Source organism: Barbus barbus (assembly GCF_936440315.1).
Source record: "Barbus barbus genome assembly, chromosome: 38".
In the NCBI taxonomy this organism is placed as follows: Eukaryota; Metazoa; Chordata; class Actinopteri; order Cypriniformes; family Cyprinidae; genus Barbus; species Barbus barbus.
Window position 1 is genome coordinate 24,451,215 of NC_136716.1, and position 16,587 is coordinate 24,467,801.

The window sequence follows — 16,587 nt, forward strand, 5'->3', positions numbered from 1 at the left end:
GTTAATAAATGCTTTATAAACACACATGAAAACTTTTGAACAGAATGAAGATGAGTACATTTGTCTTTTTTTGCCTAAATATCATATTTCTTTTTTCATTTAGTACTGCCCTTCAGAAGCTACAGAAGATACTTACATGTTTTCCAGAAGACAAATTAAGTTAAATTTACCTTGATTTTCAAATTCAAAAAGTTTTCACGCCCCGGCTCTTAATGCATGGTTTTTCCTTCTGGAGCATCGGTGAGCGTTTGAACTTTCAGTAATAGTTGCATATGAGTCCCTCAGTTGAAAGATGGATCTCAAAATCATACGGTCATTGTTGGAAAGGGTTCAAATACACAAAAATGCTGGAAAACCAAAGAATTTGTGGGACCTGAAGGTTTTTCTGAAGAACAGCAGACAGTTTAACTGTTCAGGACAAACAAGGGACTCATGAACAACTATCACTAAACAAAAAACACAGCTTTTGATCGTCCAGGCAACAACACAGTATTAAGAATCAAGTGTATGTAAACTTTTGAACGGGGTCATTTTTATAAATTCAACTATTATTTTATCTTGTGGACTATATGTAAACATCTTTTATGTGAAATATCTTATTCAGGTCAGTACTAAATAAGCAATAACATGCATTTTGTATGATCCCTCTTATTTTGGTAAAATAATTAACATTTTGCAGATTCTGAAAGGTGTATGTAAAGTTTTGACTTCAACTGTAAATATTTTTTCAAGATGCAAAAAATGAAACTGTACAACTGTACACCTGATACAAATTTTAAAAATAAAACCCCTGCAATTTCATAGAAAATAAAAATAAAAATTCAAGTGTACAGTTTCATTTTTTTTTTTTTGCATCTTGAAATAAATATTTCCGAGTTCTGTATCCCTCTGTGTTTGTTTATTTTTTCTGTTAGGAAGATAACTGAGCCTTTAAATCTCCTTTGTAATAGGTATGCTTATAGATCAAGAACAAGGCATTTATAGCTGTATTTATAAACTGCTTACTAATGACTATTAACGATGGGACAATGCTTTATAAAGGATGAACTGACTATTTACTAATGCTTACATGATGATTCATAGCGTGCAGTTATTATGAAGTGTTACCATAGAATTAGAATAGGGAACACTTATTCCCTATTAACTATGACTTTTCCCTCAATACATTCCTAATTTTAATAGTTAGTAAGGAAGTTGTTAAGTTTAGGTATTGGGTAAGATTAGGGATGTAGAATAAGGTCATGTAGAATAAGGTATTATTATATGCTTAATTACTACTAATAAATGGCTAATATTAGTAAAAATGCATGCTAATAAGCAACTAATTAAGAGACCCTAAAATAAAGTGTTACCTATTCTATTTGTGTTTTTATGTTTGGAGTCATAGAGACCTCAGTGCTATATTTTCAAAACATCCATCCATCCATCTATCCATCAATTCTTTCTTCCTTCCTTCCTCTGTTATATTCTAGCAGACATGTATTTTTTTCCAATATGACTCGAATGCCTGACAGAAAACCTCAAAAGCTGACCCATAATGCACTTTATTGGTCTTATTGTGAACAATTAAATGTAATAACTAATATAAAGATTTTCCTTTCAGATGATGCCATGAATCTTGCTTACATTTAACCCCTTCTCTTCCACTCATATTGCTAACATCCACTTCAAGTCCCATCCTACATTTGTCCTCATTGAACATCCTGATTACCGCAACCAAAAAAAAGTGCAGGCTAGACTTTTTTCTTTTTTTGTCTATTTTATTTTTACCAAGAATGGTTTGTCATTTTGTTAATATGTGCACTAAACACATAAGCATTCTCATGAGTAAGTTCCGCTGTGCATTAAAGAATCTTAAATTATACAAGAGTATGTAATTGTGTCCAGGCCAGGCCATAAATACACCAGATTGACCCTATAATTAACCTCGCCATGTGTTCTGTCTGCATAATCATTCGTCCAGCTGGGAGGGCATTAACATTCATGTTTTCTCTGAAACAAATAGCCCAAAGCCTTTCAATGTCAAGGCAATATGTTTCAATAGTCTTGCAGGCCCTTACCAAGCCAGTTCTTCTGGGTAAGACGTCAGACGTCTGGGTCAGAAGTGTCTCTTTTTAATACTATTAAAATATAAATGAATGTCCATGCGTTTATAATTTTGTTATCAGCCTCTGCTGTTGCTCAGGTAACCAAGGCGGTGATTGTGGCACCTGTTTTCTGAATATTATTGTAATGCTCAAATTATTCTGACATGCTTTCCTCATGCTCACAGAATCTAAAGTAAGACCGGCCTTAGGCATTAGACACACTGTGTGATTGAGGGTAAGGTTTTAACCAATCAGAAATGGTTGGAAAATTTCATTTCTGCATCCAGATTTCCCCTTCAGAGAAATAGCGGTGGATGATCCAAAAAAACTCCTACGGCAGACCCCAAAACTGGAATATCACAACAGAGCAGCCCCAGTCAAATAATATTTATCGCCACAGCACTGGCAGGGCCATATTCTGTGCCTCTATTCTGTATCCAGCCTCTCTCTCTAACCAATCTAGGAGGACGAATGAAAGGGGCAACAGTCCCTAATTATGAGCGCAGATCCATTTTTACAAGAACATGAAACAGAACTGCTGGAGAGCCTGAGGTGTGAGACCACACAGCTATGAAAATCAAGATTTTTGTTGGAGAAAATTAAGAAGTCTTGGCCTAAGGGTTCCCTCAAATTGTTGAGTTCTCACTCACTCCAAGAACTCGAGAACCTACCCTAGTTAGAAATTGATGATAAATGAAAAATAATTCACAAAAGCACCGTGAAGAACTGGACTTTAGGCAGAGCACACGGTTGTGTTGTGTTTGAAATGTTTATGAAACTATCAAAAGTTGGCCATCTCAAAATTATGTAATTGTTTCCACAAGGATATTAAACAGTGCAACTGTTTTCAGCATAGATAATAATCATTAGAAATGTTTCTTGAGCAGCAAATCAACATATTAGAATGCTTTCTGAAGGATCGTGTGACACTGGAGACTGGAGTACAGATGCTTAAAACTCAAAACTGCTGTCATTTGAAAACTGGTAATACCCAAACCCCCCGTGGCAACAGCAGACACAGGGATGGGGCAGTATAGCTGTGGAAAGATTGCTCTCACATCTCTTCCTTTTAGATTTATTCCCTATCAAAGTAAGCTCAACCATACGGTAGAGATATCAGTTTTAATGCTCAAAAATGGAGTTCTGAGCTCAATAATCTTTGAAATAATTGCGCTTTTATACATCATAGAACATTATTTCACACACTATTAACATATTATTAACCTTTACCTGAAACACACCAAACTGCATGAGGTTCCCCACCGCAAACTTGAACAAACCCCGCAAATCTCCCCTAGTGTTCAACAAGACACAATTAATCGATCGCAAACCTTGTGCCAAACTAATTAATCACCGATAAGACAATTAATGCTCACCGATCCCAAATTGATGGAACAATTGACAAGTTTTCATTTTATAAAATAAATAAATAAATAAATATTCAAAATGGTTTAAATGTAATCCACCTAGAAAAACCCAGGGCTATCTGCATACTTCAGGGACACAGTGGTTTGGTTCATGGATTATTCATTGTGGGAACCAGTCCACATCCCTGCGCCACTACACCATTTCACACTAGACTCCAAATTAAAACTGGGATGTCAAATCCACTTATATTACCATTTTTGTTTGCACACAGCGTTTTGTGACATTCACGGGAGTCAGGGTTGATCCACTCACCAGGAGACGCCCAGTTGTGGGCAAAAGAGAGAGAAAAACTTTGGATAACCTCAATTTCCCTCCAGATGGCTGTTCAAATATCCCCCCTGGTGGTATAAGAAAAGTATGATGACTTGTGCTTCAAAGTCGCCATAGAGGATTGATTGATAAGGAAAAAAAGAAAAGAAAAACTCTTTGACTCTGAGGCCCCCCATTGACCAAGGCAATATTCGAAGGTTCCCCATGAAGACTAAGATATTTCCTCTGATGCAACAGCTGTAATGATGACAAAGCTGCTTGTGTTGAATTTTATGAGCAAAAGCAGTGAAAATAGACTAAAATAAATAACCATGATTTAAAAAGTTTACAGCTAGATTTGATCAAGTTTTTTTTTTTTACACTATTCAAGTTAAATAATTAAGATTAATTATTAATACATTTCGAATATAATAGCCTATATTAATTATTCTAATCACAATCTGGCAGATTATTTAAATTTTATAATTTATTTTAATGTTACAGCTTCAATATGTCATGAACTTTTCATATATTTGACTGTTGCCCATTTTAAATAAGTTTATAAAAATCCCTAGGGTCCCCAAACATAACAAGAGGGTTAAAAAAAAAAAAAAAAAAACTTCCATCTAGGTTTTAAACAAGGTAAATCGTGTCCCTGTTAAAGGATTAAAACAGTTGTCACAATATTCTAATCATCCCAGATCATCAGAGTGCGAGTTGTGCGTCTTTGCGCGTCCTGACGCACTTTGTTGTGCTGCGCACGGCGCCATCAGATCCGCTCAGAAGGCAAATGCACCCGGTCTGGACTGCCAGAAGGACTTTCACAGTCGAATCTGTTCATCATCGAGGATTGTCTACATAACATACACAAGTTCTACAAGCATGAATGAGAAACGGAGGATTATGTAATGAGGGGTGATTTTGCGATTCTTTACGAGGCACCACTGCGGGAGGCTGGAGAATCATCGGCTTGACAGTGAACAGATTTCCACGGAGCTCTTGTGAGCGAGATGAACAACCCGCCGGTGTGATCGTGCACATGGGAAGCGCGATCCACGGCCAGTGAACGCACGCACGGAGATCCGTGTATTATTTGCGCTTTGGACACTTTGGACACCTTTCTTACCGGATATTCTTAGAAATCTTCGTCTGCAGATACGTTTTCATATTTAACTTATCTGTTTGTATTTTGCGTTATTAATTTATTTCCAGAGAAACACTAACAGACAAATTATGTTGAACTAAAGGGATTTTTCAAACCCCTCATACTAGGTGAGTTTGCATCTTATGTTTGGTGCATCTTAAAAATAAAAATAAACGCCAGAATAACTTTTTTTTCCTGTTTAAGTTACAAAAAAGCTCTTGATAAGAGGTGTCTTGCACCCGTTTAGGTCCATGCATGTGCTGCAGAATTTTAGGAGGGGACTCTGTTTATTATTTCAATGGGCTTTTAAAAAAAATCAGATTCTGATTTACGTTCTGGCGTTTATCTGTGGAGAAAACAGGCAAGTCACGTGGTGATATTTGAGTTCTGCTTATGTGGTTAATATAATTTATGCATATGCGTTTTTGCGCTTTTGTGATGTGCTAAAATATGCATAAACTTTCAGCGACTTTTGGACAGTGCAGTATAAAAAAACTCATTATTTTTGGCAATTTTATCTAGGCACAGTCATATGGTGGGTTATTTTAGAGCACGAGCCAGAATAACTTTTCCATTTAAGTTACACAGAAATGTTTTTTTTTTTTTTTGATAATGCGTTGCATCCACCTGTTTTAGTCCATGCGCATACACGTGCTGCAGAATTTGGGAGGGGAGCCTGCTTATTATGTTTCAGTGGGCTTATGTTTTATTCATATTCTGATTCTCAAAGTACCCTAACATAATGACTTTTGTATGTTTACAGCAAGATTGTCTGTACCCAATGCACACATTCGCTTATACAGACTCTGACGGGGTTCTTTGAGTTTTTGCCATGCATTTAAATCATTCATTCATGCATGCGGAATATGTGCTAAAATATGTACACAACTGACTTCTGGACAGTGGTTCAGTATGATAAAACCGTCTATTTTTGTCGCTGGGGTGCGGATAAATGTCTATCTATCTATCTGTTTTTTTTTTTTTTTATTTCAGCGTCACTGCACGGACAGATTTCTCGGTATCCATCCATCCTTCTTTTGAGCTATATAGGATGCAGCAGGAATGATCCCGGTCCAGCGCGTTAAAGCTCAGCCTCAGCTGTGGCACGTGAGCGCCGAAGCTCCTCCGTGGCTCTGGATGGTCCCGAACACCTCCGGACTGTGTAGGGTGGGTTCTGCTCCTCCCGTGCTCATCTCCTCTCGCCCTCCTCCGGTGATTCAGACGGTCTCGGGATGGCAGATGTCCTGCGATCCGTTTGTGCCAGTGATGCGCGCTGCCGCCGCGGAACCCGCGACCATCAGTCAGTTCAATCTGCCCAGTGTTCAGGTAACAGGGCTTGAAATAAAAGCCCCGCTTTCTCTTCTGAACATTTATACTGAGTTGATAAATATATAATAACAACAATAATGAATAATACAGATAGAAATATATAGAATATAAACTAGATGTTCAGTCCCCCATGTTTTGGGAGACTATCATTACTTTTCAAAGACCTATGCCTTCTATTATTAATCTAAATCAGAATTGATTTATATGGTGCCAATGACAAATTATGAAAGTGTATATAGGCCTATAACAAATCACATGCATCAGAAACATTTGCTTCTATCAAATCAAATGAAAATAAATAAGTAAATAAATAAAAATAAAAATAAACAACAACTATGATTGGTTGAAAAGTTTGGTCTTAAAAGTTTTTGACTTTTACTCTGTTGCTGCAGGGTTAGGCTTTAGGACAGATCTCTATGGAGTTACATAATGCCAATAAAATGCTTTAAAAATGGTCCTTAAGGACAAGATTGCATCCATAATAAACTGTACTTTATTCCTTTAATTTAAGCTCTGACTGCAAAAGTCCTGAAAATAAATGAATTATCACTTGAGATTTTACCTGAACGTAATGTTTAGATACAGTACTATACAACTTATTACGCAATACCCTGATGATTATTTGTATAAGTGAATGTCAGTACTGAAATTGCTAAAGAACAAATATTGCATGATGCTCTCTCATTAAAGGCATTAAGATACCATCTTGATGCATTAAAACCCCCAAGTACCATTTTCTTTCCAGTGTTGATGTGATGACGTGTGGTTTCGTATTGAAACAGGAATCTTTGGTAAAAACTGAAGGGCTCATGCTTTTTTTCTTTTTTTTTAAATAGCCAGAAGCCTTTAGTTTGCTTCACACCTGTGAGTAATGACTTGCTATTTGGGTGTATATAGCCCTGTGGAAAAAGATGAGTCATACATATTTGTTGTCAATTGTCAAAGAAGGAACTATACATTTTACATGTGTATACTTTGTAAACTTGTAGGAGGGCATTTAGAAGATCTCAGAGGAAACAAACATTGACTGAAATTCACAAAACTTACTGCTGTTTTCACATGCTGTCTGACATTGCTTATTTCCCACTTCTGAAGTCATAATTATGAGTTTATCTTGCTCAAGTGCTTTCTGGTTGGAAAAAAATATGAAAAGTGGAGGACACTATGTTCATTTTTGCCAATTTCATGTGGAAATCTAATTAAAGCCTAAATTAAACTGGTATTTATGATAAGTACAGGCAGCATAAATTGCTCTCTTTTTGGCCAAAGGTCAGAGGTCATACCCCACAAATTAGAGTGTGCATGTGGTGAGTAATATTCTTATCAATTTTAATCTTAATCAATTTAATCAATTTTCTTAACCAATTCTCTTTTCCTTTTTGCACTTTTTTTTTCTTTTTGGTCAAAACAATGCTTTTCTGTGTTATATGTGGTACAGTGATCCCATAGTAATTTGTGTATCAAAAGTATGTGAAGCTACCATTTGTGCAGTAAATATAAATATACTGTAAAACACTACACTAAGTTTAATTATCCAATCACTGACACAAGAAGAAAAATCTTCATCTGAGCAAGACCTATGCCTTCTATTATTAATCAAAATCAGAATGTATATGTATATGATGTGCATGACAAATTATGAAAGTGTATAAGTGTAAAATGCTTCATCTGAGCATTTTGACTTGCTGTGGTAATGAATTAGTCAAGTCAAGGTGCCTTTTTAATACAATACAATGATTCAAGGTCTTGATTCAGTCTTGAAACAGTTTTATTTGAAGGACTGACAGCTGCTAGAATATGCCTAGAAATATGGCCAGGAATGACTGAAATATGCATGACAATATTTAATTTTGATAACATTTGATCACTTTTGGTGAACTGAAACCACTGATAAAGCCGAAAATCTAAATTCTGTGCATTACTTCCCTTCATCTCCACTGCTTCACCACTAGAGGCGCTGCGCTCAAGATGACCCTCACATCCGCAGTTGCTTCCCCCTCACGACTCAAACTCAGCGTGACATTTAATCTGTGTGCAGGGCAGAGGCATGATCACCACTGCTCCACAGCCCTGGCATTGAGAACTTTGTGATTTCACATCATTAAAGTGCCGTTCAGAAGAGGCAGCAAGCATGAACTCAGTCGCACTGTACTGGAACCAGAGAGAGAGAGAGAGAGAGAGAGAGAGAGAGAGACAGAGGCAGTGGGAGGAAAGAGTATATTATTTAAACAGAGACTTTGAGTTGCAGACAGCCTTCAGAAGCCTTTGATTGACTGCTACTGCAGAGAGGCAGTGACGCAGAGCCGAGCGTGATAGAACAAGATGTTTTCCCGAACGCAGAAGAATACAGCGTAGTCTGCAGAGAACTTTCCTAGCTTCAAAGTCAACATGGAATGATGTCCACAACCCATTTTTCCATGTTTTTAAGCGATACTTAATATTGTATAAAAGTACTGTATGAAAGGTGGTTTGGATCAGGAATGGTTATTAAAATCCAGTTTTGATTTCATATTGAAAGGATTGTTGTGTGTTTGAAGGGCAGCTGAGTTTGAAGGGCAGCCAAAACAACATTATCCAACAATGAAGATAATCTTGAATAAATGGCCTTCAGGTCATCACATTTCGCATTCTTGAAAAATACAAACTGGCCGTTGCCGTCAAAGTGTCTTGTTTTCCACAAAAATGTTCAACAAAGGACTTTCAGTTCTTTAGAAAAACATCTATAGTCTTGCACTCATAAGAATAAAGTTCCCAAAACAAAAAAACTTTTTTGGGTTTGAAAGGTTCCATGGATGTTAAAGGTTCTTCATGGAACCACTGATGCCAACAAAATAAGTCAATTTCCCAATCATCCCACAGTAGAGAACCTTTTAGTAGAGGTTAAGTGGTTCCTGTGATCCAGAAATGTCTGCTGCCATAAATGTTATTAGGAAAAACATTTCATGTTTTGTGCTGATACTTTGGAATTTATCATTTATTCTGTTGCATTTGGTGAAGAATAAATGATAAAAGTGTTATTCCAAAAATACTCCCAAAACATTCCCATATATGACCAAAATAATTTCTTAACAGCTTTCATTCCAGCCAGGCCTGATTCAGTTCTTTACTTCTTCTTAATGAGATGGATCTGAATAGATCACAGTGGTAATTTGTTCTTCTCTTCTGCTTGGCTGTCCCAGTGGGAGATCCCATCCAGGCCTCATGTGTTGGGTTTCCAACCTTCTTCAAGTGTGGATCTACTTCCAATGTTTCCTCATGTATACCGGAGGGTCCTGCCTCCACACTATGGCAAGGGCTGGGTGGAAAAACGTGTGCCTGACTACAAGGTAAAAGAGGCATTCATAATATTTGGTGAATCTCACAAAACCTGTCAAGAATGCCATATTTCACCTCAAAATCAAAAGAAAAAAGTAATTAGCCTTATTGTTGGAACATGAAGTGATGTTATTTTTATGATAATTCAGAATGTTTTCTCCTAATTTTCTCTCATTACTGATGCAAAGAGTCTCATTCTATTTAATGCAAAAAGTTATATATTTAAATTGTAAAGTATTTATATATAAAGTCTTTATTAAATGCATAGTTTTGTATATTATATTATACTTGGCAAAAAAATTAAAAATAAAATGCAATGAAACCGAAGAGGCACCCGAAAAGGCAACTTTCTTATTTTTGTGTGATTTTTGTCTTGATATACTTTTAGCCAAAGAACAAATGTTTGCAAAAGCTTCATTATTACTTAATAACTTCCCATACACTATAAATGCAGTTCTAGTTCATATTAAAAGGGGACCTATTATGCCCCTTTTTATAAGATGTAAAATAAGTCTCCGATGTCCCCAGAGCATATATGTGAAGTTTTAGCTCAGAATACCTCACAGATAATTTTTTATAGCTTGTTAAAATTTCCACTTTTAGGTTATGAGCCCAAAGGCACTGATTTTGAGTAAGTAGCTTTAAATGGTGCTGGTGCTCCCTGAAAAGAGGGCAGAGCTTCAAGAGCTCCAGCTCTAGTATTAGCAGTGCTAGCCTGTGCAAATAAACATTCCACTATTAATACAAGCCTGTTATCTTTACAGAAAACTACTCTGTTTCAAAGTCAGTCATCTGATTATACTGTGCATAATAAATTTACGCTTATGAATTACTGCAGGATAACAATAACAACATAGCTGGTCTCATGCCATCACAAACTTTATAAGTCCCACTTGTGATTATGAGCTTGACAACTTCAAGCGATCGACTCACATTGCTTTGATATGCAACTTTTAACTCCAACATTCCTATTCACGATCATTCTGATAGCACTTGAAGGCAGCATCAGTGAAAACAGGCAGAGACAATGATAGCTTTAGCAATTAGCCTTACAGAGTGCCGAGAAGCTCTTTCAGAAAGGCAATTTGGAAAACTAACGTGTGATACTTACTTTGTCTGGAGCTGACGTTTGCGTATGAAGCGTTGGTATTTATTCCTAAATATTTACGGGACATTACTGATTTTTTCCGGGTTATTTTCTTCGAAAATTTAATTTAACCATAGTGTCCTCGGCTCAGATGAGGGGAGATTATGGCGACTCGTATGTTCATTAGTGTATCCCAAAACACAATGTTTGTAATGCCTCTTTGGCGCTGACATTGTATATATCTCCAGTAATGGCAGACAGCAGCTTCTCACTCAGGGCTGCGTTTATGCTAATAGGGCAGAGAGCATCACAAATGGGTGGGACTTTTTCCCCTCGGTGACGTGACCAGAGGGAGAATCTGAAACAGCTCTTTTGGAGAGACTGTTCATGATTTATTGGTTTTATATATAAAAAAATTAGTTGGTGGATTTTTAACATTATAGGCTGGTTGTTTTCACACACTGCAGCCACACAACTGTGTTCAAACACCTTATAAAAGTGATTTTTGCATAATAGGGGACCTTTAATGTAAACCTCATATCTGCTCGTGGGCATGTAAGAACAACTGTTCTGGGAAAACACCATTTATTTCACCATTCTGTAACTGATTTCTCTTTTCTCATTTGCAGTTTTATCTAAACAACACTTTAGCTCTTGAGACCACCTGGATCAGTCCAGAGGAAATGGGAATTTTCCAGCGTCAGGAAAAGCCACTGCTGCGGACAAATCAAACGGCGTTGAGCACATGTAGGCCAGCTGCAGTCTCCAGGAATATCCACACTCTACTCTTGACACCCAGGCGCGTTTCAGGTAGGAGGGAGAATTTATGATCCCAGCACCCATTTTCCTACCTTTGAGATTCTGGCTCGCTGTTTGGCTAGCATTCATCAGAGGGCTTTATAAAAACGCTTTCTGTTTTCGGTTTACTCCCTAGACTCTTTCAGGTTCTGCTTCTAGTTTCTTTTTAAACAGCTTTTCCTTTGTAACTTTAATCTTCTTATTTAACTTGATGTAACAATATCAGAGGCTTGTCAGCTGAGATTTTATGGAGCGAATAACCGAAGCGAGGCTGTCACTCCCTTCGTCTGTGTGTTTGTGTGTGGGAAGAGAGGGGGTTTGATTTGTGCTTATGAAATGAAACCAAAATTAGTTCAAATTTCAGCTCTTTTTCAATCATAGTGTGGTTTAATCAACTAGAGCGTTCACTGAAGACTGCTTAAGAGGGTGTAATGAAGACCCATAATGAGTATGCAGTAAAAACGAATTATGCTATTTGATTCTGGTAATCTGACAAATGTATACTACACACTTTATATAGCATGCATCTTAGGGTCATTCCTGTTCTGCAGAATCTTTTAAACTCTGAACCTTTTTAATATTTAATAATGCATGTGTTTAAACTGAAAAGTTTCTATAAATGAGTATGGCTGACCCTTTTATCCCTCTGTGGCTATTATTATGCATTATACATACGTTTTTAAGACATTTCCAGAGTCCAGACTTTGCAAAAAATGCACTTACATATGATTTCATAAATTTATTTACACAATGACAAGAGAATGGAAAATATAGAACTAAAATTCACTGCTCAGTGATTGACCAACACAATCCAATTGTAACTATTTTACATTTTGGTGTCTTGGAGAATTCTTATAAATTTGTACGATTTCATTCATCATTCGTTTTACACCCTAGTGATGTTTCGTTTAGGGGTGGACCTTCATGCTTAGATTGACAAACCTTGAACTAAGTGAGAAGAAACATTTATATAATTCACAAAGATGGTGGCGACTGACGAGTATAGCGCGACAAAAAGTTTATAATGTCATAAATGAAGATGCTTGGATTTGCATTAAAACCATTTTTAATGCAAATGTGAGCATTTTGTGTTTATGAATGATATTTTGGCCATAATTGGCATAAAAACACAAGGTGTTCTTGTTCAATCACTTTTTGGTGTACATTTATAACATGTGATTTACTGGAATGCATTGAGTTCGGAAGTGGGAAATTTCATCTCTGGGATTCGCGCCACCAACCCTTGGCTGTTTATAATAAAAAATAGAGATGCATGATTGGGAAATTAATCTATTTTTTAAGTAATTGCTTAAACCGGTTAGCAGACTGATAAACCCCAACCTCATAAAGAATCAGCATTTATGTAATTCGCAAAGATGATGGTGAATGACGAGTATAGTGTGACATTAAGTTTATAATATATTATATAAAGATGCTATAACAAACTATTTTTAATGCAAATGCATTTTGTGTTCATGACATAGCTTTCCTGTAGCTCAAATAGCAGAGCATGGCACTAGCAATGCCAAGGTCATGGGTTCGATTCTCAGGGAAAGCAAGAGCTGATAAAATGTAAAAACTGTAACTTGAATGCAATGTAAGTCGCTTTGGATAAAAGCGTCTGCTAAATGCATAAATGTAAATGTAATGACTGTTGACTGTTTTGCCATTAGTTTTTAAAATATTCAATTTAATTTAATAATTATTTTATTTTATTTCACAAAGTTTTAACAAACCATTCTTTGAAAAATTAAATCTGAAGTTTAAAATAAATAAAAATAAATAAATAAATAACACATTCTAGCTTTTTTCCATGTAGCTTACTTTACTGATTGGATAGTTATCCAGTCTCGAAAAGTCCATACCTTTCAAGATGCAATCAAGACAGATGAGCAGAATCCGAAGTGGTTTAAAACAATGTTGCAAGATTAGATTTACACCACATAAACTTTGCTCTTTGCAAAAAAAAAAACATCATCACGCAAAAGTTTGGGCATCCAAAAATGAGCGAGCAGTAGCATGGGAATACTAGATTAGATACATTTTGTGGAGATGCATTTACTGTATGTGGCAAAGTGTGAGATGTACACACCCAGCAATCCAATCGATGAAAGCGCATGAAGTGACCCCTTAAAATATTAAATTTACCCACAGTAAACAAGTTAGATTGAAAACAGACTAGGGATCCAGATGCAGCTGAGCGGTGTATCATGTAGCGCTGCATGTAATTCCAAATGCTCTTTCCCTCCAGCAGAGCACCAGTGTGTTACACCTGTGCTCTTCCCTGATCATACGTCTTTAGCTGCAGACACCTTCAGGTAGGCAGTGATGAATTAGATTGCAGATGCACTCATGTGCCGTTCAAAGATTAGTCCTTGAGAGATGAAAAGTTCACTCCTGTAGAGGGTTTTCTGTCTTTCAGAAGGCAAAGTCTATAATGAGAGGAAGTGAATGGAATATCTTAGCAGCAAAGATCCTGCACAAGCTCTGTGAGACTGAGGCTGAACTGATGATAAAGATTTGACCTTTGCTACTACGCTTTTACATGTTTAACACTTCAAGTGTGCTTTAGAATAGAGCGAAGGTTTGAAAAGTATTAATAAAGCCAATACATATTCTGAACAATGTAAATTTTCAGAATATGTATTGGCTTTATTAATACTTTTCAAACCTTCGCTCTATTCAGTTCGTCTTGACTTCCGAAATATAATCAATATCATTTGAAAAGCTCGACTTCTTGTACTAGTAAGCAGGAAAACACATTAATACTACTTGCTGTAAACAATTTTCACAACTTAATGCCCATACAATTATTTAGCAAATGAATGTGACTGTCTTATGAAGAATATATGAATGCAGATACAAATGAGATGAAAGATGACTGTTTATATTTTTTATTACATATTTTATAATGCATTTATAAATGTTTAGTTGTCTGTATAGACATGCTTTATTATGCAGATGGTGCAAATAATAATGATAATAATTAAATAAAATATTATTACGTAATTAATATAATTAAATATTATATTATTATTATTATTATTTATACATATTTTTAAAATTAAGATGTTGATTTTGAGGTTGCATATTATATTTAAAAAGAGCGTTATGTAAGACTTATATAAAAATAAATAAAAACAACAACGATAATGATGATAATAAATACATATATAATTATTACAAAAATTTTATAAATATACATATATATATATATATTTTTTTTAATTCAGGTATTACATTTTTTTTTTGTATAAATATTATAAACATTTTTAAAAAACAAACATTTCGAGTGAACATGCGATGATTATTCATTCTATTTTGAAAGGTTAACATTATTTATCAGACATATTTCAATTGAATGTATTTTAATTTAGCTTATAAGACTGCAGTTATATCTCTTTAGAGTCTAAGATCCTAAAGATGTCATATTCTGTTTTGTCTTCTTGTAGGAATGTCATTCGCTCAAGGTTGTCATGATGTTCTCCAGCAGTTGTGTCAGGGTTAAAGTTAAACTGAAAAGAGCTTTCTCTCGAAAGGCTGTCTCATTTTCTCTGTCTCCGAGCAGCTCAGGTCTGTCTTGCCATTTGGACCGTAATTAAAGTTAAGAAATTGTACATCAATGTTACCTTTGTTCTGTAAATGTGCCTTTGATGCCTTAACTTGCAGTTTAGATAGGAAGCTCATTTAGGGAGCAGAACTATTGAGTAGTATGTGTATCTTTAGTCCACTCTGCTATGTCCAATAAACATTATAGATCCTATTTTTTAAAGTTCTATTGAGAGAGTTCTATTAAAAAAAACCAAAAAAAAAAAAAAGTTAAAATGTAAAACAGAGGCTATGAGAGATTTTATCCTGATAGTAAGAGGGAGATTATACAGCATACGAGTGTGTGTGTGTGTTTGTAGAGGGAGGTGAGTCATGGTCGATATACTTTTTTAAGACTGAAACACACTGCTGCGTCTCGGCTAGCAACTGAGCTTTGAAAAATGGTCTCTTTCTATAGCTGACAGTTGTTAGACATATACCACCCTGAATAATCTCTCGCTCAAGTTCAGACTCTTTCCACAGGCGAAGCAGTAACCAAGTTTGAGTATCTCCAACCTGGAGCGTATATCTGTACCCTACAGTAACTGTAGAAAGATGTAAAGCCATAGAAAACGCTGATTTAAAGGTTTCCTTCTGGTCAGACAGACGAATCATACTTTTGACTGGAATCAGATCCAGACTCCAACTCAGCATTAGAACTGTCTTCAAATTCAATTATCAAACTTCAATATCCTCAAAATTAATCAAAATTAATTTGAAACCTACTTTACTATACTATAATATATGTCCATCTATATGTGTTGTCATTGCATGTTTTAAAGGAGCAACGTACCAATTAAAAAATTCTGTCCATTTTTGTGAGGAACATGCCAAAAATAAGTCGTTATTCACTGAAGATGTCACAAATCTCATTCTTTATTTTGTCTGTTTAGAATCATATTGGGTTAAGTCATTCAGCAATTGGTGTCAATCTTCAACGATTTTGAATTTGAATAGGGACACAAATGTGATTTCAGAGCTTCCATAGAGCGAACGATTATCAGATTCATATCAAGATTATCAGATATCATAAAATCATTATCTTGCACTACCATTCAAAAATTTGGGATTGGTGAGATTTTTGAAATATTTTTAAAAGTTACTTATGCTCACCAAGATTGCATTTATTTGATTAAAAATAGCAATATTTTTTTTACATATTATTATAATTCAAAATAACAGTTTTCTATCTGAATATATATTTTTTAATATAATTTATTGCTGTGATCAAAGCTGAATTTTCAGCATCATTGCTCCAGTCTTCAGTGTCAAATGATCCTTCTGAAATCATTCTAATATGCTGATTTACTGCTCAAGAACCCTTTTTTTTAGCAGTTGTGATTCTTTATATTTTTGTGGAAACATTAATAAATTGTTATTCAGGATTATTTGATGAATAAAAAGTTCAAAAGAACAGCATTTATTTGAAACATATATTTTCTTCGTAACATTATAAATGTCTACACTGCAGCTTTTGATCAATTCATGATAGATTTTGAAATTTTGTCTGGTTGCTTTAAGTTTGACACGCCAGACAAGAAATCATAAATCTCTACATGTCA

General features: G+C 35.5%; 1 protein-coding gene across 1 annotated transcript in view; it reads left to right on the plus strand.

The window, feature by feature from the left end:
- The first annotated feature begins 4,517 nt into the window (after positions 1 to 4,517).
- Positions 4,518 to 16,587, plus strand: part of LOC306857387 (transcription elongation regulator 1-like protein) — an 88,303-nt gene continuing 76,233 nt past the window's right edge. The window contains exons 1-4 of the mRNA XM_079397310.1: positions 4,518 to 5,036; positions 5,902 to 6,234; positions 9,417 to 9,563; positions 11,269 to 11,449. Of these exons, the coding sequence (XP_079253436.1) occupies positions 5,971 to 6,234; positions 9,417 to 9,563; positions 11,269 to 11,449 (592 nt within the window). The 5' untranslated portion in view covers positions 4,518 to 5,036; positions 5,902 to 5,970. The remainder of the gene's footprint in view (positions 5,037 to 5,901; positions 6,235 to 9,416; positions 9,564 to 11,268; positions 11,450 to 16,587) is intronic.